Source organism: Myotis nattereri (genome assembly GCF_964212035.1).
Source record: "Myotis nattereri genome assembly, chromosome: 19".
NCBI classification, from domain to species: domain Eukaryota; kingdom Metazoa; phylum Chordata; class Mammalia; order Chiroptera; family Vespertilionidae; genus Myotis; species Myotis nattereri.
In genome coordinates this window covers 27,080,942-27,103,110 of record NC_138095.1, presented here as the reverse complement: position 1 = coordinate 27,103,110, position 22,169 = coordinate 27,080,942, and the positions used below count along the sequence as shown (strand labels likewise).

At 60.3% G+C, this 22,169-nt stretch overlaps 1 protein-coding gene across 1 annotated transcript; it reads right to left on the bottom strand.

Moving 5' to 3' along the window:
- Nucleotides 1-13,645: 13,645 nt before the first annotated feature.
- SNRPD3 (small nuclear ribonucleoprotein D3 polypeptide) lies at nucleotides 13,646-22,161 on the bottom strand. The gene is made up of 4 exons (XM_081114170.1): nucleotides 21,601-22,161; nucleotides 20,435-20,578; nucleotides 15,220-15,412; nucleotides 13,646-13,872 (listed from the first exon to the last, which is right to left on the bottom strand). The coding sequence occupies exons 2-4, from the start codon at nucleotides 20,558-20,560 to the stop codon at nucleotides 13,811-13,813; spliced, it is 381 nt and encodes a 126-aa protein (XP_080970296.1). The 5' UTR covers nucleotides 20,561-20,578; nucleotides 21,601-22,161; the 3' UTR covers nucleotides 13,646-13,810.
- Nucleotides 22,162-22,169: the final 8 nt, after the last annotated feature.

The window sequence follows — 22,169 nt, the reverse complement described above, 5'->3', positions numbered from 1 at the left end:
ACCCTCGCTCAAACCTGGTGCCCGGAGGAACCAAGGCTCCCCCTCCTCACACTTCCCTGCTTGAGGGAGGAAACGCAAAGCCAGGGGCAGGGCCAGGTGCCCAGAGCCCGTGCCAGCCTGCCCCGAGCCTGGCTTAACCGTTAACCAGCATGCCTCACCCCGTGTCCCTCCCAGCTGGAGATCAGGAACCTGGGTCGGAGGGGACCCGCTGCACCCTCTGCCCAGGCCTGTGCGCAGCCAAGCAGGGAGGGCGGTAAATATTTGTCCTGCGGGAGTGTCCACGCAGGGCGTTCGGGGCAGATACTACAATTGCTCGGGGCCGGGCTGACTCCTGGAAGCGGGACTGGCACCGCCCGAGGCTGGCAGACAGCTCCGCGGAGCCCCGCTCACAGGCAGCCCGTGGCCAGCAGGGCTCAGAGGCGCCAAGCGCCACCGCGTCCTGGCCGGGCTCGGCGACCCCCCAGCCGCGAGAACAGAGCTCCAGGGCGGGCCTGCTCGGGCGGGGGCTCTCCCCCAGCGAGACCCGCGTGCAGGACCGCCCCCCGCCCCCCGCCCCTGCCCGCGCCCCTGCCCGCGCCCCTGCCCGCGCCCCGGGTCTGGCCCCGCAGCGACGCGCAACCTCGGCCTCGCGCTCCCCACCAGGCGCGTCTCGGGATGGGGGCGGGGCCTGAGGACCGGAGAGGGGCGGGGCCTAGGAACCGGGGGCGGGGCCTGGAGACCGGGGCGGGGCCCGAGCGGCCGGGGCGGGGCTCCGACGGCCCGGCCTCCTGCCTGTCCCATGCCCGCCGCCCTGCACCGGTGGGGGCGCGGCCGGGCCGGCGGTGCGGACCCGAGGCGAGCACGGAGGCCAGGGCAGCGGGGTGCGGGCCCGCGCCCTCGGAGCGCAGCGCCGGGTACGCTGGTTCCCGAGATCCCTTCCACGCTCCACGAGCGGCGGCCCGAGCGCGCCCGGCAGCTGCTGCGCCTCCTGCGCCAGGCGAGACAGGGAGCGGCCGCCCGAGCTGGAGTCCAGGGAGGGGCCGGGGCAGCGGGCAGCGGGCAGCGGGCCTGGGAGGGGCCCCGAGGCTGCCCCAGCGGGTTCCGAGGGGAGGGTACCGCTGGCTTCACGGGTGGGAGTCTAGTCTGGGCGACAGGGAAGGCGGGAGGCGGGCAGCAGGCCAGGGTGAGGGCCGCCCAGACCAGGAGAACTGATGGTGGAGGAGAGGGCAGGGGTGCCCATGCCTCTGAGGTTAGAGGTCAGTTGTGTGCTGAGGGTGCTCCAGGCCAGGAGCTAAGAGCCCAGATCCAGGCCTTGGCCGGGAAGGGGTGGGGGTGCTGGAGGAGTGGCACCCGTGGGCGTCTTGTATTGAGGGCAATGGAAGCCCTCAGCACCCCCTCCCCCCCTTCAGGGCGAGGGGGGACTGGGCTCTGGGAAGCTATATGCCTCCTCGCCATGTCACCCTGGCAGCCCAGGCAGCACCCATCCTCCGAAGGGCAGCTCCCGCCCACTGCGTACACCCTCCACTGGCACCTGTACCTCACACCACATCTGGACAGGCCAGGGCTCCCTCCCCCCCCCCCCCCACCGGCAACCTGAGTTCCAGACCCAAGCCCGGGGTTGCCCTAGTCCTGGTTCTGGTCCCAGCATCATCACTAGGCATCGCCCTGCCTCTCTGCCCACATCCCTACCCCTGCCCCCTGCCGTGAGCCGAAATCAGCCCCGCGTGCCTTTGGCCTGCACATGGGTGATGGAGGTGGGAGCCGGGCGGGCGTGAAGGACAGTGGTGAGCCAGGGCAGCCTGGGCACCAGCCAAGGCCACCGCCCCGCCTCCAGCCTCGCAGCCCCGCCTCTCCTGCTGCACTCCTCTCAGGGTGGAAGGGAGCGCCTGGCCCTTTAAGAGGAGCTGTCCAGACCAGCAGAAAGCAGGCTGCGGTCTGGGGCCCTGTCTGGGTCAGTCCACCCCCGCCCCCCCCCCCCCCCAGCTGGCATCTGGGACGCGAGTGTGAATGGTGTTTAAAATGTAAACGGCAGAGCCGCGAGGTGAATCAGCCAAACTCTCCAGAGGCACAGATTTCCCCCTGGGACGGCACCTGGAGCCCAGGCACAGCTGGGCATTCTGGGAAACAGCTAGGTTGCCCCCTCGTGTCCAAGAGGCTGGGATTTGAGGTGCAGTGAGAGGCCTGTCCTGCCCCATAACCCACAGGGACTCGGCAGTTGAGGCCTTTGGGCGTTCCCTCCTGGCCCCTCTGCCTCTGTGCCCCGGGGCTTATGCATCAAACAGGGCACCCTCGGCTGGGGGGACACACGTGGGTTCTGAGGCCCCTCCGCCCTGTGCCTGCCCCACCAGCTTGCCCGCCTCTCCTCTCACCGGACCCTCTAATGAAAGCCTTAGCGCCAGCCAGCCCTGGGTGAGAGTAACAGGAGGCCAGGCGCCTCGACGGCAGGGTCTACGCAGGGAGGAGAGACTTGGAGATGAAACAAGGAAGCTGGTGGGTCCGGGAGGGAGATGCCAGGCCCCCGAGAAGATGGGGATGGTGACATCCCTTACTGAGCGGGGGCACGGCTGGGGGGCGGGGGCAGCTTCAGGACAGACGGACACACCCAGTCTGAGCTGAAGAGGGAAGAGGCAAAGGGCCCCGAGAGAATTGGAAGACAGTGGCCTTTGGGGGTCATCCGAGGAGCCCCCAAAGGATCTCCCAGACAAGCCCACCCCCAGCCCACCCCCAGCGTGGTGTTTCACCTCCAGGGAGCCGACTAAGGGCCCTGGGACCTGCTTATCACCCCTCTGAGCTTCTGCTGCACCGCCCCTCTCATCTGAAAGGTCCCCTGGGCCTTAGCCGGTTTGGCTCAATGGATAGAGCGTCCTGGGTTCAGTGCCGGTCAAGGGCACACGCCTGGGTTGCGGGCTCGATCCCCATTGTGGGGCGTGCAGGAGGCAGCCGATCAATCCATGATTCTCTCTCATCATTGATGTTTCTCTCTCTCTCTCCCTCTCTCTTGCTCTCTGAAATCCATAAAAGTATATTTTTAAAAGTCCCACCTGGCCCTGGACAGCAAGGCTTAGGGAGAGAGACGGAGAGAGGCCAGTGGATGGGAGGGGCTCTGCTGGCCAGGAGGGGGCCCGGACAAGGACAAGGGTGGCCCGACTCCTGGTTCACTCAATTGTTCACCACCCACAGGATGTGGGCCTTGAGGGGACCCTCCTCACCGCCACCCTCTATGGGAACGTGGCACCCTCGATCTGGTGGATCCTATCTCCCACGACCTGCGCGTGACCCTGGCCCGGGACCTGCAGTGCCCCAAGAGGGTGAGGCCGGTGGGCAATGCCTCGGGCGAGGTGGTTTGATTGGCAGGGGGCAGGGGAGGCCGGGGCTGGGGGCAAGGAGCCCGGGCCTCATGGGCTTGCTGCCGGGCCTTGGGCAGGTCAGTGCCCCTCTCTGGACCCGGTGCCAGTTTCAGGGCGTTAGGCTGTGTTTTTCAGCCCTGAAAAGGCATGTGCTGGGTTGGCCTGAGGCAAGCGCCGTGCCCCAGGCCCTGAGGCCCGGCAGGCAGTTGTACGGGACGCTGCGGGTGGGACACAGAAGGTCCTGACCCCAACTCCCAGCCTCCGCTCCTGGACCAGGAGAGCCGCCCTCCCCATCCTCAGGTCCCCTTCCTGCAGGGATTCCCTTGGGGACAAGGGCTCACTGCTTCCCACAGCACAGGCAGGCCCCTCCTCCTGGTGAGTGGCACCTGCTACCAGCAGCCTCCCCCCCCTCCAGCATGCACCCCGTCTTCCCAGAACCCGGCTCTGAGGGCACCTGCAGACATCCTGCCATGAGCATAGGAGGTGCCAGGCTCCTGACACAGCCTATGGCCGGCCCCACCCCCACCCCCACCCCTTAGTCCCAGTGAGTCCCGCGTGAAACCGGGCACCCATCCCGCGTCCTGCCGGCTCCAGAACTCCCACGTCTCTACGCAGCCATCACCAAGGTGGCGGAGGTGGCCTTGAGCCTTCGCAGTGACCCCTGGGGCTGGCAGCGCCGTGTGCGCACGCTGGGACAGAGCTGATAGAGAACTCGTGGGTGGGAGCGTGCCCGGTGCCAGCCTCCGGAAGCAGGGCACCCAGTTCTGCCCACGCTGGGCCTCCGCAGGGGCGGACTGCACCATGTTAACCCTCCCAGCGCGGGCAGCCCAGACCCCGGCCCGGCCCCGCAGACGCGGCTCGAGGGAGAGGGAAGGGGAGCAGAGTGTGCTGACCTGGCTCGTTCCTAGCCTCTGGGGGTGGCGTCAGGGGAGTGGGGCTCCCTGGAGGGGCTGGTCCTGCCTCCCCTGGGACAGTCCCCGGGGAGCTCGGAGGGTGGGCAGCGAGCCCGCTGATAGCCTGAGATGCTGGCCCGGGGCCTGAGGAGAGGGAACAAGGGCCCATTGTCCGGGCTTCCTCCCGCCGGGCACTGCAGGCCTCAGACCAGCCTGCTCAGCTCCGGCGGGCAGCCTCCCGGGCTCGGTGCCAGGCCACGGCCGGGTCGGGGTGGGCAGGGGAGACGGTGGGCAGCTCAGGGCTCCATGACGAATGGCTGTGCTCTCCCTCACACTTGGATCCCCAGGGCCCCGAGGGGTGGGAGGATGTGGCCTCACTCTCCCAGCGCTGTGCCCCTCAGGACTCTCATCTACCACCTCACCCCTCACTCCAGGCAGCAGCGAGGGGCCAGCCTGCCCCCCAAGAAGACCCCGAGCTGGTAAGGGGAGGCCAGCCACAGCCCCCCTCACGCCCCCAGGGTCCCTCCCGGGCTGATGCGGAGAGGCGGGGCCAGTCCTGGGGGAGCACCAGTCCTGGGGGAGCACCAGGCTTCTCTCAGAGACGGAAGCCTGACACCCCGCCCTGTGGGCCGACCCCCTCCTCTCCATCGTGGTCCCAACCCTGGAGGTCAGTCCGGCCGAGGGCAGCAGACACTCCCCACGCCCAGCCGCACGCTCCGTATGACCCGCTACTCACTCCCCGAGGCCTCACTCTGGCCTGGCCCCGGGCAAAGCTGACCTTAGCAGGTGTCAGCTGAATCGCAGCGGACAGGCTGTGAGGGGGACAGTTCTGGGTGTGATTCCCATCCTACTGGGAAGGCAACTGAGCCAAAGTGGCTTGCCCAAGGCCAACCCCTGCCCCCGCCCCCGGATTTTCCTGCATCCCTCTGGGAATTCGGTGCCAGGCCTTTAGAGCTGGCCTGGTAGCTCACTCTGCCACGCATCCTCCTGTCACTCACTCCATCCCAGCCCAGGAACAGGCACCTGGACCCAGAGGCCCAGAACACAGCCCTGGGCTGTGCGGCTGCTGGATCAGGGTCCGAGCCCAGGGCTGCTGCACCAGGTGGCTTGCCCCAGCCCGGCTCCTGCTACCCGCCTGGCGGTGCTCCCAGCACATGGGATGGGGTGATGGAGGCCCCGGAGGTCCCCCAGGACCCAGGCGTCCGGTACTCAGCCTGGGGTCGAGGGGATGGAAAGAGGGGCTCAGCAGAGGCTGGTCGGCCCAGCACGCTGTGCAGACCCCCTAATAAAGGGGGTGCTCCCTCTGCCTCAGCCTTTCCTCATCGTGGACATCCTGCTGCGGGGTGGGGAGAGGGGGAGCCAAGCACTTAGGGACCCTGCCCGTCCAAAAGGGAGGGACCAGCCCGACCAGCGTGGCTCAGTGGTTGAGCGTCGACCTGTGAACCAGGAGGCCACGGCTGGATTCCCGGTCAGGGCACAGGCCCGGGTTGCAGGCTCGATCCCCAGTGGGGGGCGTGCAGGAGGCAGCCAGTCCATGATTCCCTCTCATCATGGATGTTTCTATCTCCCTCTTCCTTTCCCTTCCTCTCTGAGATCAATAAATTTTTTTTTTTTTTTAAGGGAGCGACTCGGACACCCAGGTGTAGGGGTCAGGCCCCTCTGTGGGCTGGGAGTTACAGGAGGCCTCACATCCGGGCAGGGCTTGGGCCGGGCTGGGGAGGGCAGAGCTCAGAGCCGGGCCCACAGCAAGCGCATGCCTCAGCCCGGGCTGCTGCCAGGAAGCCAGGCTCGTCTCCCACTGGGCCCAGCGCTGCCCTCCACCCCCGGCTGCCGTCCCCCCCACCCCCGGCTGCCGTCCCCCCAACCCCCTGCTGCCGTCCCCCAGGCCTCCTGTACGTGGTGAGTGGGCAACTCCACGGGGTTAGGAAACACATCAGAGTGAGACAGAGGTGTTCCCTCCGGGCCCTGCAGCCCATGCACACAGCCCTCCCCTGTGGGGACCCAGGAGCATGCGTGGGGCAGAGGTGAACACAGGCAGCAGCGGGGGCTCTGGGGCCAGGAGTCCTCAGCTGCCCAGGAGGCGCCTGCCCCCAGCAGAGGGCTCCCTTCCCACAGGCACCATCGGGCAGGCTCCGGCGGGAAGCCGAAAGCCAGCGGAACCCTCGGGCGTGTGGAGGGCTGGAGCTCGGCCCACGGCCCACGAGGTGCAGTGCAGGGCAGAGACAAAAGAGGAAGGTAGGGATGTGCAGGGGGAACAGACCCGGGTGAGTGATGCCCGTGGCCGAGGCCTGGAGGGCAGGGCGGGGGCAGAGGGACCCTGCTGGATGAGGAGACCCCGCAGCGGAGGGAAGCCCCATGGGCCAGGGAGAAGGCGGGGGTCCTGGATCCGTGCGCCCGGCCCCCAGCTCTGACCAGGGGGCTGCGCGTCGCATGGACTCCACAGCATCCTCGGGCTGGTGCTGGACGGCGGCCTCGGGGCCGGGGGAGATGGCCAAGGAGACTGAGCACAGGAGGTGCTGGTCCCGGGACCAGGCTGGGGCAGGGAGGAGAAGGCGCTCCCCGTCTGTGCTGCCACCCGGCCCCAGGTCAGGCCCCAGTCCACACTCTCCCAGGAGCCCCGACGGAGGGGGTAGAGGGGTGTGAAGCTCCTGTCAGCCCAGCTCTGCTTCTGACGGGCTGTGAGCCCTGCCAGCCACCCCCTCCATGCCTGGTCTGTCCTTTCTCCCAGGGGTCTGGCCCCGCCCAGGCCACCTTGCCCAGTGGCCCGGGGGCCACAGAAGCATCTCACTGTGTCCGCACCCGGGGGCATGGGGCTGAGGGTGGGAAAGCAAGGTGGGAGGAGGAAGGGGCCGGTGGCCAGGCCGGGAATGGGGAGCCGGCCCTGAGCCCAGCTGGCTGATAAGCCCGCTGCCACCCAGGCAGCCCGGCTCTGGTGCCTCCTGCTGGAGCGATGCCAGCTCCCTGCTGCCCTCCCCCGGCCCCCCTCAATCCCTGCCCACCACTGGCCCGGATTCAGCCCACGAACCTGAGTGTCCCCTGTCGGCGAGATTCCCCCGGGACGGTGCGAGGACCTGGGCTGGTGTCGCGGGCGGGCGGGCGGCTCTGGGAGAATCCAGGCGGCGGCAGCTGGTCTCAATCTCCCCGCCTCTTGGACGGAGACACTCGATGGAACAGCCGAGCTGGAGCACGAAGTGAGGCGGCCCCAGAGAGGGTTGGCCTTGCTGCCGCAGGTATCCCAGCCCTTCCGGCCTCGCCCCCTCCCCCCGGGTCCCCCACAGGCAGGGACACTGGGGAGGGGCTGTGACTCAGGGCCCGGTGGGCAGCGACCGCCGGACACTCAGCCCACGTTCCAGGCGGAGGCGGCGGCAGGTGGGCCTCCCTCGGGCCAGTCCTTCCCGGCCCGGTGTGGAGGCAGCCGGGCCACGCCACCCGCCGCCCGCCGCCCGCCGCCCGCCACCCGCCACCCGCCGCCCGCCGGTGGTGTGGTCCTCTCGAGGCCGAGGCCGGTCCCTCATTTTGGGAACCGGGTACACCAGGCCCCCCCTCATCCTGCTGGGTGGAGCGAGGATGACATCAGGTTTGGAAAGTGCCTGTCGCGTGGGGGGCACAGGGCGTGCCGGGTCAGGAGGGCCTCCGCCCAGGGATCCCGGGTGAGGATGGCAGGAGCCCAGGCCTTTGGGAGGCGGCAGAGGCAGGGCTGAAGCCTCTCTCGGGGCCAGGCGCTGTCCGATGGCCTCGGGCGCCTTCAGTTCTCTCTGGGCTGGAAGGAGGTGTGAGTCTACTATCACCCCCATTCTGTGGACGGGTGAGAGACGGGGAGCGGTGAGGCCATGTGTCCAAGGTCAGAGTCTAGAACTGGAGGGGCTGGGATGTGAGCCAGGCTGCCTGGCATCAGCCTGCCATGCCTAACCCGGTGTGATCGCCTCTCTCCCAGCTGACCTGGCCCAGGAGTCACCGGACTCCTGAGCAGGCCACTTCCCGTGGAGTCAGGAGGCCACCGTGAGAGCCTCCTGTGGCCGGGAGCAGACCTCCGGGTGCGGCCCCTGGAGAGACACCAGTCAGGCCCTCCCCAGGCCTCAGTTTCCTTGTACGCAGAATGGGTGGGAGGAGGACGGCGAGGATGCGGGCTCTGCCCTCTCCCAGGATCGAAAGGGACTAACGAGGAATGGGCTTGGGAGCACGTCCCTCAGGGGCTGAGCGTCAACCCAGGAACCAGGAGGCCGCGGTTCGATTCCCGGTCAGGGCACAGGCCCAGGTTTCAAGCTCGATCCCCAGTGGGGGGAGTGCAGGAGGCAGCTGATCCATGATTCCCTCTCATCATTGATGTTTCTATTTCTCTCTCTTTCTCTCTGACATCAATAAAAATATATTTAAAAAATAAAATCAATTAAAATATTTAAAAATATTTAAAAGATGTTTTTTCCAGGTATTGAGTTCTAGATATATATATTTTTAATTATCACTGAGGGAAAGACAGAAACATCGATGTGAGAGAAACACATGGATTGATTGCCTCCTGCACTCAGGGCCCGGGCGGGGGAGGATCCTGCAACCGAGGTACGTGCCCTTGACTGGAATCGAACCTGGGACCCTTCAGTCCGCAAGCTGACACTGTATCCACTGAGCCACACTGGCCAGGGCTGCATAGTTAATTAATCAATAATTTATTTATTTATTTATTTAAATATATTTTATTGATTTTTTACAGAGAGGGAGATAGTTAGAAACATCGATGAGAGAGAAACATTGACCAGCTGCCTCCTGCACATCCCCCACTGGGGATATGCCCGCAACCCAGGTACATGCCCTTGACTGGAATCGAACCCGGGACCTCTCAGTCCGCAGGCCGACGCTCTATCCACTGAGCCAAACCGGTCTCGGCTAATCAATAATTTAAAGATGTTGCTTCACTTCCTTCGTGCTTGCATTACTCAGGGAGACATGCCATCCTTGTCTTAGCTTCTTTGATGACAACCTTTTTTTCTCTAGCCACTGCTTCTTTTTTTCTCTTCACCGCTGGTTTTGAGCGATGCCTCAGTATCGTTTTCCTCATGCTTTTTCTACTTGGAGTTCATTTAGCTTCTTGGATCTGTGGGTTTATACTTTTCATCGAATTTGGGAAGTTTTGGGCCCCTATTTCTTCAAATAACTTTTCTGCCCCCGCCATTTCCTCTCTTGAGGGGACTCCAGCTGCCCATACACGAGGCCCTTGAAGTTGCCCCATAGCCTTTCCTTTCCGGATTCTTTTTTCTTGTTTCATTTTAGTTTCTATAGCCAAGCCTTCAAGTTCACTCACCTCTTCTTCTGCGATGTCTCCTCTGCTGTGAACCCAGCTATAGAAGTTCATGGGAAGGTTTTTCTTCTCCCTTCTTCCTCCTCCACCTCCTCCTTTTTCTTTAAATCTTCCATCTCACTACCTAACTTTTTGAATTTATAAACAGTTACAATGTTTTGATGTCCTTTTCTGCTAATTCTGAGCCAGTTTTAAATCTGTTCTCATTACTCTCATCCTGGGCTGTGCTCCTTGCCTGTTCGGTCATCTCTGATTGGATGCCAGACATTGTGGATTTTACCTTGAGGGCGCCAGCTCCTTTTATATCCTCACAAATCTTTCTGAGTGTTGCTCCAGGATACGGCCTATTGGCCTGGAAATACTTTGACTCTTTCAAGCCTTATTTTTATGAATTGTTAGGCACGTCCAGACAGTGCTCAGTCGAGGGCTAATTATACCTCACTGATGAGGCCAGACTTTCCTGAGAACTGGTACAGGGTGTCCCACGCAAACACTGCCTTTATAATTACTCAATGTGTGTGGATACATTTTTGGGACACCCTATATTACTATTTTTTTACATTTAATTATTATTTTTTTAATCCTCACCCGAGGATATTTTTCTATTGATTTTTGGAGAGTGCAAGAGAGAGGGAAAGATTGATGTGAGAGAAACATCGATTGGTTGGCTTCTGCATGAGCCCCCGACCAGGGCCTGGGCTGGGGAGGAGGCTGCAACCCAGAATCGAACCCAGGATCCTTCGGTCTGCAGGCCGGCATTCTACCCACTGAGCCAAACCAGCTAGGGCATACATTTAATGTTTATTTGTATGAAGTTTTGACATCTTGGGGCCTAGCTAAACCTGGAGAGACTGCCTCTCCCAGAGTGGGTTAATTCCTGAAAGATAGTAAACCACGTGCCCGCGAGTAGGACACTCACGTGCACATTAACGAATCAGTCTGCCCCCCCCTTCCTGTGACTCTCACACCGCCAGCCACTATCTTCCCTGCCCTCAAGCCACCTGGCCAAGCGCGGGGAACCGGGGACCACCCCACAGCCAGAGCCCTCTGCATGCACTCAGAATACCCGATTCTACACTTGCTCAGCACTCCCACCCTGCCTCACCCCTTCCTTCCGTGGAAACCACAGCACTAACTCACCCTCACCCCCACCTCCTGCCACACCCCGTGAGGCCCAGGAGGCCCGAGTGGAATGGTCTGCTCCCTCCTCTTGGGAATTACAAGTAGGAACTGCTTGTCGGCAGTTGTCTCTGTCGCCTCACCACAGCTGATTAACACGAAGTCCTTGGTACGGATTAGAAGGGCCGTCTGCCTCTACCCAATCTCCGGACTGGCTGGGAAGAGGGGCCATTCCAGCTCAGCTTGCTGCCAGGCACCGTCCTAACCCTTTCCACAGCTCGCGCCCAAGCCTCGGTTAGTGTCCGTGGATGAAGAATGGGGTCCCAAGGAAAGTCACCTAACAAGGTGACCTGATCGTAAGTTCCTAACTGGGCAGGTCACGATGCGTAGCCACACTCCAGGGCTGTGACTTCTTCAAACGATTTTTAAAAAATCTATTTTTATCGATTCCAGAGAGGAAGGGAGAGGGAGAAATATCAATGAGAGAGAATTCTGGATCGGCTGCCTCCTGCACGCCCCCTACTGGGGACGGAGCCCGCAACCCAGGCCTGTGCCCTTGATAGGAATCGAACCGGGGGCTCCTGGTTCATAGGTCAACACTCAACCAGAGCCACGCCAGCCGGGCTAAAAAATTCCACATTTTTTACTGGGAACATTTAATTAGAAACAAAACGCGAGAACCCGCTTCACTGTCAGGACATCGGTAGGGAGACGACTAAGGTTCGCCGTGTAGAGCCGTGCACGGCTGGCACTCCCGCACGCTTTCCGGGGTGAACCGTGCCCGAAGCCCGCTTTTCAGATTCTGGGTGCAACTCACTGCTAAGTGTAACGGGTGCTGTTTTACAGTCAAGTGTAACTTATGCAGTGGTCTCTCTCTCTCTCTCTCTCTCTCACACACACACACACACACACACACACACACACACAGACACACTCGAGCCCAGGGCCCCATACACGGAATCAGGATCACCCAGCTGGTAGCAGGGTTAGTGCTTAGAATGCAGATCCCCGAGCCCCCTCTAGTCCAACTAACCACCATTCCTAGGGTGGGGCCTTGGAATTTTTTTTTTGAATCCACTATTTTTAAAATCTTTGCTGAAAGTATTACATAGATCCTCCCCCCCACCCCCCAAAACCACTTCTAGCTGGCTCCCGTCCCACCCTCCAGGCCCTCACCACCCGTTGCCTGTCCACGGGTGATGCCTAGATGCAGACAAGTTCACTGGGTGATCTCCTCCCGCCCCCTCCCCTGCCTTCCCTGAGGTTCCAGTCTGCTCTGCCGTCTCTGGGGGAATCTTCATTTCCAACAGGACGCCCAGCTGATGTTGGAAACCACTGCTCCCACTCGCGACACTCACACCCAGGCTTCACGGCCAAATAACCCACGTCTGCACAAGGCGACCAGCACAGAAGCCACGCAGCCGACGCGGGGGCTGGGGCGTCACTTCTACCTGAGAGAACGCACGGAGAAAGACTCTAAAGAGAAACTCAAGGAACAAGTTTTTCTGACCAGAAACAACACGTTAATTCTTGGTCAAATCTAAAACAATCCATGTGGGGAGTCAGTTCATCGGAGGTGCCACACCCAGGAGCCCCTCCCCTGGAGTGGTGCTGCTTCACGGAGCCACCAGGCAGGTCGTCACGCGTGGGAGGAGCTGGGGAGCTGGAGCAAGACGCAGCGGCTGCTCTGGGAGTCTGAAGCCTTACTTGCCGGGCCTGGGTACCTGCCCGACCTCACCAAGGCTTGCTCCTTAAGAGGGTGGTGGTGGTTTTTTAATTTAAGAGAGGAGAGAGAAAACACGATCTGCTGGTTCACACATTTATGCATTCACTGGTTCTTTGTGTTTTCTTCCCAATTACTTTGAGAGAAAGGGAGAAATGTTGATGTCAGAGTGCAACATTGGTCAGCCGCCTCCGGCACGGCCCCCCATGTGATGAGGCCTGCAACCCGGGCATGCGTCGACCGGGAATGGAACTGGCACCTTTTGGTGTACAGGATGCTCCACCAAACGAGCCACACCGGCCAGGGCTACTGGCTGATTCTTGCATGTGCCCTGACCAGGGGTCGAACCGCCACCTGGATGTATCAAGACAACACGCTAACCCAGCGGTCGCCAGGCTTTCAGACCTCACGGAGCACTGGTTGGCATCGCTGCTCTAACCACCTGAGCGACCGGCCAGGGCCGCTCCTTCGGGCGTTGTATTACAGGAATAATAAAGAGGCGGTTACCTCTTGGCAGTGTCCTGAGGATGAAGCGAGGCTTGTTGAGAAAACCCGCCTGACGCCAGCTGAACAGATGCCCTGGGCCGTCTCCCTCCTCCATCACCTGAACACCGAGTGCCACGGGCGATGTGCCCCGGGCCAATCACGGACCGTCCGCAGGGGCTCTGCCGTCGCTCACCCTTGCCGGAGCCCCTGGCAAGACCTTTCAGCCTGACTCCTGCCGAAGCTTTCCCCATTTCCCTGTCTGCCAGTTTTTTGCTTTGCCTGCCCTACCCTCTACCTTTGCGACACAGAAAGCTGTGGTTGTGCCAATCAATGGGGAGATGCTCTGATCAACGCCCGAGAATCCGTCCCCACAAACCTGCTTACAAAGCCAGGAGGGGAGCCACAGACGGTCACTACCGTTCTTTGAATTACCGTTTAACATCAGACGACTCCCGCCAAATGCGAAGCCACCAGGGTTTCCAGGCTCAGAGGTCAGAGGACTGGACTGTATCACGGGCCAGGACCACCCATATGGTGTTTTTCAAGCTGAATTGATGACGCTTCCATAAAGGTGACCTGAACGCAGCACCACGCAACGCCCATGTCTGCAGATAAGATGGGAGCCTGTGCGCGCGCTGAGGGCTCAGCCGGCCAACTGGCCTGGAACAGCACTTTCAACTTTTATCAAGAACTGCGCTGCTTCAAAGTCCTGGCCTGGTCCCAGGAGATCTTCCAGGGTGTCAGAGTTTAACCTGCTGCCAAAGCAAACAGAACGCCAAACTCCAAAATGAACACATAATCCGCATTTTCACAAAAAGAAAAAACAGCCACCATCTTTATTTAGTTGAATATTTCTCCTGATCTAAAAAGAAAGATGTCATAAGAACAGTGAGGACCATACACAGAGCACACACGCCAGCGAACCCAGAGGATCTGCAAGGACAAGGGCACAGTTCTGAGCAGCAGACGTTTATCTTCGCTTCTGGAAGATGTTCCCGCGCCCCATTCCGCGTCCTCTTCCTCTCGCGGCCACTAGAAGGGGGGGGGAGAGGACCAGTCCAGTCAGCATGGCAGCGAGTGCTCGCGCCCCAGGGCCTGGAGCTCTGGGACACGAGCACAGGGAGGGCCTGAAAGGCCACCTGGCCCCACACCACGCTCGCCCCCATCGCCTTTCACGAAGGAAAATGGGAACCAGAGGGACAAGCATTGACACGGAGCGTCCGAGCGGCAGCCGGCACCGCTCTCCGCTAGAGGCTGACGGGCAGAGCACCGAGAGCAAAGGTCGTGTGGGGAGCAAGTCTGAGAACCACGGAAAGACGAATTCCCAGAGCTGGCCTAGCGCGAGCTCATGAAACAGGGCAGATGCATTTAGTTCACACTTAAAATGTGGGAACACAAACAGTTAAATGTTAACATCTGTTAAATCTGGGTGAGGGGTTTCATTGTCCTTTGAGCGATTCTGCTTGTATGAAACGTCTTACGATAGCGACACAAAAAGAAAACAAACTCACAGAAAACACAACCATACAAGTGGTACAGGAGCCTGCTGCTCTCTGTGACTAGGGGCCTCGGGGAGCCAGGGGCTCCAAGGGACGGGGAAAATATTCTCATGGCTACAAACTGGAGCTGCCCTCTCTCCGCCTAGAGCAGTGGTTCTCAACCTTGGCTGCCATTAGGATCACCTGGGAATCTTTTTAAAACCCTGATTCCTGGGCCTCATCCTCCGGAAGTTCTGTTTCTTTGTTACTAATGTTGTGGCCCCACCCCATCACAAAGAAACAGAATTTCTGGAGGATGAGGCCCAGAAATCAGGATTTTAAGAAGATTCCCGGGTGACTCTAATGTGCAGCCAAGGCTGAGAACCCCTGGCTTCGAGCCTGGAGCTGCCCTGACGGGGAGGGAAGCCACCCGAGAACCAGCCACACGCTGACAGCACCAGGGCCAGGGCTCGGAAAGGCACAGGCGGCTCCGGCGGAAGCCAGCGGACCTGGGCGGCTCACTGCCAAGTGCCTCCTGGTGCAGAGCCACTGGCTTCGCCTTCTGCTGGAGATGGTGGTGTCACGGGGACAATGAGCATGCGCTCCCGGGAGGGCAGGGGGGGCAGCAGTCCTAGCAGGGAAGCTGGCCTTTCTGCCATCATTCCTTGTCCAGGACAAAAGGTCCAGAGCTTCTATCTCCCCATCACCGCCTCCTGTCTAGGACGGGCGAGATGAACGGATCAGCATTTGGGAAGGCATTTTAAAGGATTCCTTTATTGTACCTTTAAACCCCAAGCTACCTCACGAGATACACACAGCAGCTAAAGATGCTGGTAGAGAACCAGGGACTCTCCCGCACCGTTAACCCGTATGTTGAAGCCAGTGCCTCGGGAACACCTACCTTGGGCCTTGAGAATTGCAGCTTTTCCCCGGCCGGCCCCCGAGCCTTGGTTTTTATTTTTCATGCTCTTTAACATGGGCGCGTTTTTCAGCATGTCAGGCAGAATCAGGAAGCGGATCTTGCTCCCACGGATGTACACCTGCTCCAGCTGGGCCACTCGGCCGTCTCTGTATGTGACTGTGATGTTGGACATCTGGAAGAAAATCACCAGCTCATCAGCGAGGGCCAACAGGCCAGTGGAGAACAGGGGCACAGAGAGGGGAGCAGCCCTGGCTGGTGGTGCTGGGGGCCCAGAAACGCACCAACTACCGTCATGAAATAAAGGAACAGGCAAAGCCAGGGCCTGTGCTAGGCCCTCACATACACGGTCCTCACAGCACCTCCAGTGGGTATGAGCTTTACCACTTTTACAGCTAAAAACACGAAGCTCTTGTCCGAAGTCCAACAGCCAGAATGCAGGGAGTCGCCTCACAGCCAGCGGCCAGGCTCCAGGGCACCAGCTCTGCTCTTCTGCCCCATCAGCGTGCGAGGCGCTCTCAGTGGTGATACCTGGAACAGCTCTGACCTGCCTGTCCCAACTCTGCCCTCTCCTGCATCCGCCCGCACAGGCTGCAATGCCATGGAGGCCACAGGCAGGCGCCAGATGCGTTCTATCCCCCGAGAGTGCACTCTGGACCACTCCCCTGGCTTGAGTGACTAGGGACTGAGAAGCATGAAGGGCCTGGAATACCCAGAGGGTTAAGGAGGGGCTGGCCCCCAGAGAGACAGGGCACTCAGGCAGGAACCCACAGATGCAAGGACTGCAGCAGTGGACTTGGGACGAAGGACAGGGCAGCACTCTGGGAAGATGTACATGCTACATGGATAACTGTGGGACGGAGGCGGGGAGCCGAGAGGTGAGGTCGGCCAGGAGGCTGGCGTGGCATGGGAATGGGACATAAGCCTGCTAGTGCCAATCTCAACGGGCGCCACATTTCCCAGGAAAAGGAGCTGATTTTGAGTCTTCTGGAGGAAGGAGGGTTACAATTTATTCAGAACGGGCCACGCCCACTGCAGAGACGGGTGCTGCCTCCCGGGTCCCTGACAGAAGGCTGGCATCTCAGACTCACTCGTTCTCTTCAAGTGCCAGCTGACCACCAGCCTGTGCCTGACACCCAGCGCGCAGAGACGAGCACTCCAGGGCCGCCCGCCCTGTATCTGTGAGCTGAACAGTTTCTAGAGTTGCAACCACTGACCCTGTTAGACCCTCAGGGCTCAAGTTTCCCATCATCTTCGGCTCCAGGCCCAACACCCCCCGTTTCTTAGCAAATGTCCAGTGTCTACGTCCTTGCCACCTGTTCTAAGAACATCCTGACCTCTGGTGCCACACACGAACAGCAGGGGTGCGGGTTAGACTGCCCGAGAAACGTGGACCCGGCCAAGGTTCACAATACCAGCCCACCTGTGACCCCACAGAGGGCAGAGGCCCAGCCCCACCACTGGTCAGGGATGTAGCCCTGCTAAGTCTCCTGGCTCCCCGGAGCCTCAGTTCACTCACCTACAAAGTGAGGAAAAACACCCCATAACGAAGCCAGTGTCCCAGGAGATGGCACACACCCTCGGAGATACAGCCTGCCACCATCCCCACTCGAGAGGGAGCGGCACAGCCACCAGAGGCAGAGCTGTCTCCCTGTTCCCTGCCTGAGGCCACACTGCCCCCGTGTGGCCTGCTGGTGTGAGCCCAGGCCCCGACTGAGCCCGCTCTTCCGCACAGACCACCCCACACTGCCTAGAGCCACCCAGGAGCCAATGAAATGAGACGAGTCTGTCTGAACGTTCCTGCTGCCTAGCACACGACAGGACCGCAGTAAATGGAGAATCCGAACAGTGACAGCTAAAAAGGCTATTGTGGGGGAAGCAGATGAAATTAAAGGAAAAAAGTCTCCTTTGGGGGCTGGGCTGCCAATCCTCCTTCAGCATAAACTGCACATCTCACTCCTTCTGGTCACAATCTCCCAGACCGTCTTGCAAATCCCTGACAGAGGCTGTTGTGTAAGATCAAACAGACGTAAACTACGTGTTTCACAAACTGTGTGTGTTCTGGCCGGAGCGGGAAAGAGCCCAGTACCATCTGACTCCTATTAGAACCCCGAGAACGGCCGCTGCTACTCTCACGCTCCCCGGGAGCGCCAGCGGAAATGACTGCGCCGTGTCCCGAGCCCGCAGTCCGCTGCCCACCCACCACACGGCGCCTTAATAAGCCTGAGCTACATTCCCACGTAAGACAAAGGCAGGAACTCGAGTGAACTAGGTTTTAATATAAGCCGGGCAGAACACCCAGTTTACTCAACCTCCCAAATAACCACAATGAAACACAGATGGCACAGCCAGCCCGGCTCCCAAGGGAAACGGCGTCTTGGAGATCGCAGCACAGCAGTCCCCACGGCTCTCCATGGTCCGAAAAAAAGGAAAACTTCAGAAATAAGCGACTCATAAGCTTTAAACTGCGCGCCATTTTGAGTAACATAATGAAATCTCATGCCCTCTGCCCTGTCCCACCGGGGACGTGAATCGTACCTGTGTCCATCCAATTCACAATATACACACTGCTCAGCTGTCAGTCCCTTAGTAGCCATCTGCTTATCAGGTCAACTGTCATGGTGTTCAAGTAACCCGTATTCTACTTAATCACGGTCTCATGGACGTTTGTTACAGTATATTGTTATAACTGTTCTAGTTTATTATTAGTTACTGGAGGGCCGATGCACGAAATTCATGCAAGAGTAGGCCTTCCTTCCCCTGGCTACCGGCACAGCCCTGGCTTCGTCCAGAAGGTTGTCTGAAAGGATGACTGGTCTAAATTAGCATAATTTACAAATTAAACTTTATCATAGGTATGAGTGTGTAGGATACTATCGGTTTCAAGCATTTCCTGGGGGGGGTGGTGGTGGTGGTGGTGGAGGGGGCCTTGGAACGTCCCCCCTTGGCTAAGAGGGGCTACTACACAGTGCAAACTGTTCCGGCTGCCCTCGCAGAGTAATCCCGGGGGAGGCGCGCGGCTGGCCCCTGCTGCTTGACAAGCACCTGCTTATTTACTCCGCAACCACAGTCCTAGGCTGAGGCGCTATTTCCATCCCTGGTTAGAAAGGAGGGAACAGAGGGTGAGAGGCCCACACCCACTCCGAGTCACACTGGGTGGCAGGCCGCACCCTGACTCCAGAGACGGCCACCCCCAGGGTCTGCGTGCTTCACCTCACACTGGCTGCATCTGAGACCAGCAAGGTCACGTGGCCCGACACCCTCACAGCACAAAGGGGCAGCCTGAGGTCCAAAAAATTGCTGGGTAAACACATCAGGCTTCCCTAACCCCCTCTACTCACCAAACTAAAGAACCTTACAATGAACGATGCCTTAGCCAGCGGATTGGATCTCTGACAGTGGTGCCTCACCAGGGCAGAGGAGGCAAGCCCCACAGGACCTACAGAGCGCCCACCTCCCCATCTCCACGGCATCGACAGAGGAGAGAAACCTGCCGTCACCGATGCCTACCTCCCTGCCCCAGAGGGTCAACCTGGCAGGGATGATGCTCAACACTACAAGCAATCACAAATAAATGAATAACCCTGGTAAGGAACCAGCAGTTAAGACACCTGATCTGACCAGCTGCTGTGGCTCAGTGGTCAAGCGTTGACCTATGACCCAGGAGGTCATGGTTTGATTCCTGGTCGGGACACAGGCCCGGGTTGCAGACTCCATCCCCAGTAGGGGGCGTGCAGGAGGCAGCCGATCCATGATTCTCCCTCATCACTGATGTTTCTCTCTCTCCCTCTCTGAAATCAACAAAAATATATTTAAAAAAAGACACCTGATCCAGTGTGACCGTGGGTAAGTCACTTTATCCAGCTGACCTTCAGTTTTCTCACCCGGGAAGCATTAAGTCACCATATGTTAAATCACGTGCAAGGGGCTGAGCTAACTGCTGCACACACATAACTCGTCTGGTCTGCAGGACAGCCCTGGGGTGTGGGTGGCACCCGTGGCAGCCTGGGGAGTACTCGGCTGAGATCTCCCTTCAAAGGAACAACAGTTTGTAAGGAACACAGGGAGCCGACAACCTCCAGCTGCACCTGTGGGCTCCAGAGAGGCCACTCCCTCCCCAGGCTGCCAGCCAATGACTGACCCCTGCAAGGGGACGAGGGCCAGCCATCAGGGCATTTCTGCCCACTCTAGACTCCTCAGCCGCCCCCCCCCCCTTAGTATGTTTTTATTGATTACAGAGAGGAAGGGAGAGTGAGGGATAAAAACATCAATGATGAGAGAGAATCATGGACCGGCTGCCTCCTGCACGCCCCCTACTGGGGATCAAGCCCGAAACCCGGGCCTGTGTCCTGACCGGGAATCGAACCGTGACCTCCTGGGTCATAGGTCGACACTTGACCACTGAGCCACGCCGGCCGGCCGGCCTTTTCAATCTTGGCATCTGTACCACAGGACCAAAAGTAACACCATCCCATGTTACAGATGGGGAAACTGAGGTGGTCAACATGCCAAGGTCATGTAAGATCCAAACCAACATCTGTTTACACAGTCCACGCTCTTAACCGGTGGTTGAAGGAACAAAGGAGAGTGTGCTGACACCCTCTGCGATGGTACACAAACCCACAGGATTCTAGCAAAAGGCAAAACCGTGCCACGGGAAGGGCACCCTATCAGGAAGCTGCTCCATCAGTTACGGCAGGGTGACAGTCACAGAGGAGCCCTTTAATCGTATTCTCCCTACTAAGGGAGGGCAACACTCTCCCCAAACCCACTTACCTCAAAAGGCAGTTGCTCTAATCAAACGAGACTCATGTCTCCAAGAAAAACGGCAAATAAACACAGTATGTGAATGTTACCTGCAAAGCGCTATGCAAACCTGTGGCGGCGAACGGATAATGGCCCAACCCGGGGGGGGGGGGGGGGGGGGGACACTCCAAGGAAAGGGAGGAGGGCCTTCTCTGAGGCAGGTCCCCAGACCAGCGGAGAAAACGAAGGACAAAGCTGACTCTTCCAGAATCCCATGGGACTCTGATCCCCGCCCACCCCGTGGGCCTGCAACACCACCCCTAGCACACAGGGGGCGCTGGACAAAGCCCTGCTCATGGGAACAGCGTCCAGGAGCCCTCCCGTCACCAGCTGTCTGTCTGCTCTCCGGGCCAGGGGCACCGGCGCCCCACAGCGGGAAGCGCACGGCTACCTGGCAGTTCATGTTGTCCTCCGCCTCGATGAGCTTCCCGCGGTACACCTCGCCGGTGTTGGTCTCGCACGTGACGATGTGGCCCTCCGCTTCGTGCAGGACTTTGATGGGCACGCCGATAGACATCTTGGCAGGAAGCGAGCTCTACAGCGAGAGAGGCAAGTTGGCTCAGCGTCCAGGGCCCGAGCAGGCACAGCCCATGCCTCCCTCCCTGCTGCCCTTTACCCCCAACAAATAACCAATTCTGCGCGCGGGTCGGGCACGAGGGGGCTGTAATGCATGGACCTTCCGATGGATTGCCCACCCACAGTGGCGGGTAACCAACACCCTTCCGGGGACCCATGATATCGACCCGAGCTGCCCAACGCGGCAGCCGCTGTCTACCTGCAGCGACTTAAATTATAAACCGACAGGCACATCTACAAGAGGCCGTGCACTGAGTGCAAGCCCTCCGATGCCCTCTGACCCCCACGTCACCATCCAGGCTAAAAAGCAAACATCAGCGCGCGCACCGTTAACCGTGTGCCCTAAGCAAGGAGGCGCTCATCTCGGAGGAAAGACATCAGCACAGGGCAAGCGCCTGGCGGCTAAGGAAACACGGACAAGCCGCGGATGTTTTATTCCCGAAACGAGTGGCGGCGGAGGGTGGAGACTCATCGTGGGCGCGTGCGGCTGGGAGACAGGCTCCCTGAGGAATTAAACGTGGAAGCGGGAGCCGCTGCAAGACGGACAGGAAGGAAGGAAGGCGCCAACAGAAAGGCAACGGCCCCTGCGAAACGGACACGGCTTAGCAGCAGGGAAAGGTGGTAAAACGCAGGGAACAGCGTGGAAAGCCCGCGGGCACCGGCGCCTGGAGGGAGATGGAGGCCACGATGCGAGGACGTCGTAAAAGGATGCAGGGGGGCGAGGCAATCGGCCGGAAATGGCTTCCCGGCCTCGGCTGCACGCTTGGAGCCCACCGGCCCGGGGACGTACGGAGAGCCAAGGGCGGGTGCTCAATGGGCTCCCAGCGGGCGCCGCGGAGGCCACGCTGATGCTCGGCGGCCCGACTTCCCGCTCTCCCCCTCCCCGAGCCCCGCGGCGCCCCACGGCGGTGCGTCCTTCTCCGTCCCCGGCCGCTCACGGGGGCCTCGGCCTACCCCCGCCGGCCCCTGGCCTCTCCTCACCGGCTCCGGCCTCCTCTTTCCTCCCGGTGCAGCGGCGGCGACTCAGGCGACTGCGAGAGCGTGAGGCGAGCGAATGGCGGTCCCGCGCTCCCAGAATACCTCGCGCTCCCAAAACGCCGCGCTCGGAGCCCGTCCCCTTCCGTTTCCTAGTGGAGAGCGTCCTCCTCACCCCGCCGGCTGGGAAACCTGGACTCTGGCACGATCGTTCCGGCTCCGGAAGAGAGGGCTGATGACGGGGGGTGGAGGGGGTAGGGGGGGAAAAGGGAAGGGAGGTCCAGGTGCCGCCGGAAATATCGACCCTCAGGCCAGCAAGGGGACGGGGGATCGCGTTCCCAAGCACCCCGCACTAGGCAGGGATCTGGGGGCTGGGCCCGCGGATCGGGGCGGCGGGGGTTGAGGCCGAAGGCTAGGACCCCCTTCACAAGTCAACCTTTGGGGCGCCCTGAGCGAGGCAGGTATTTCACCGTACGGACAGGGAGACAGGAATAGAGTAAGGGGGGAGGAGGGTCGCCCCTGAAGGGATTCGAAATAGGGTTCGGTTTTCTGGAACCCGGCGCTGTCTGGGGTAG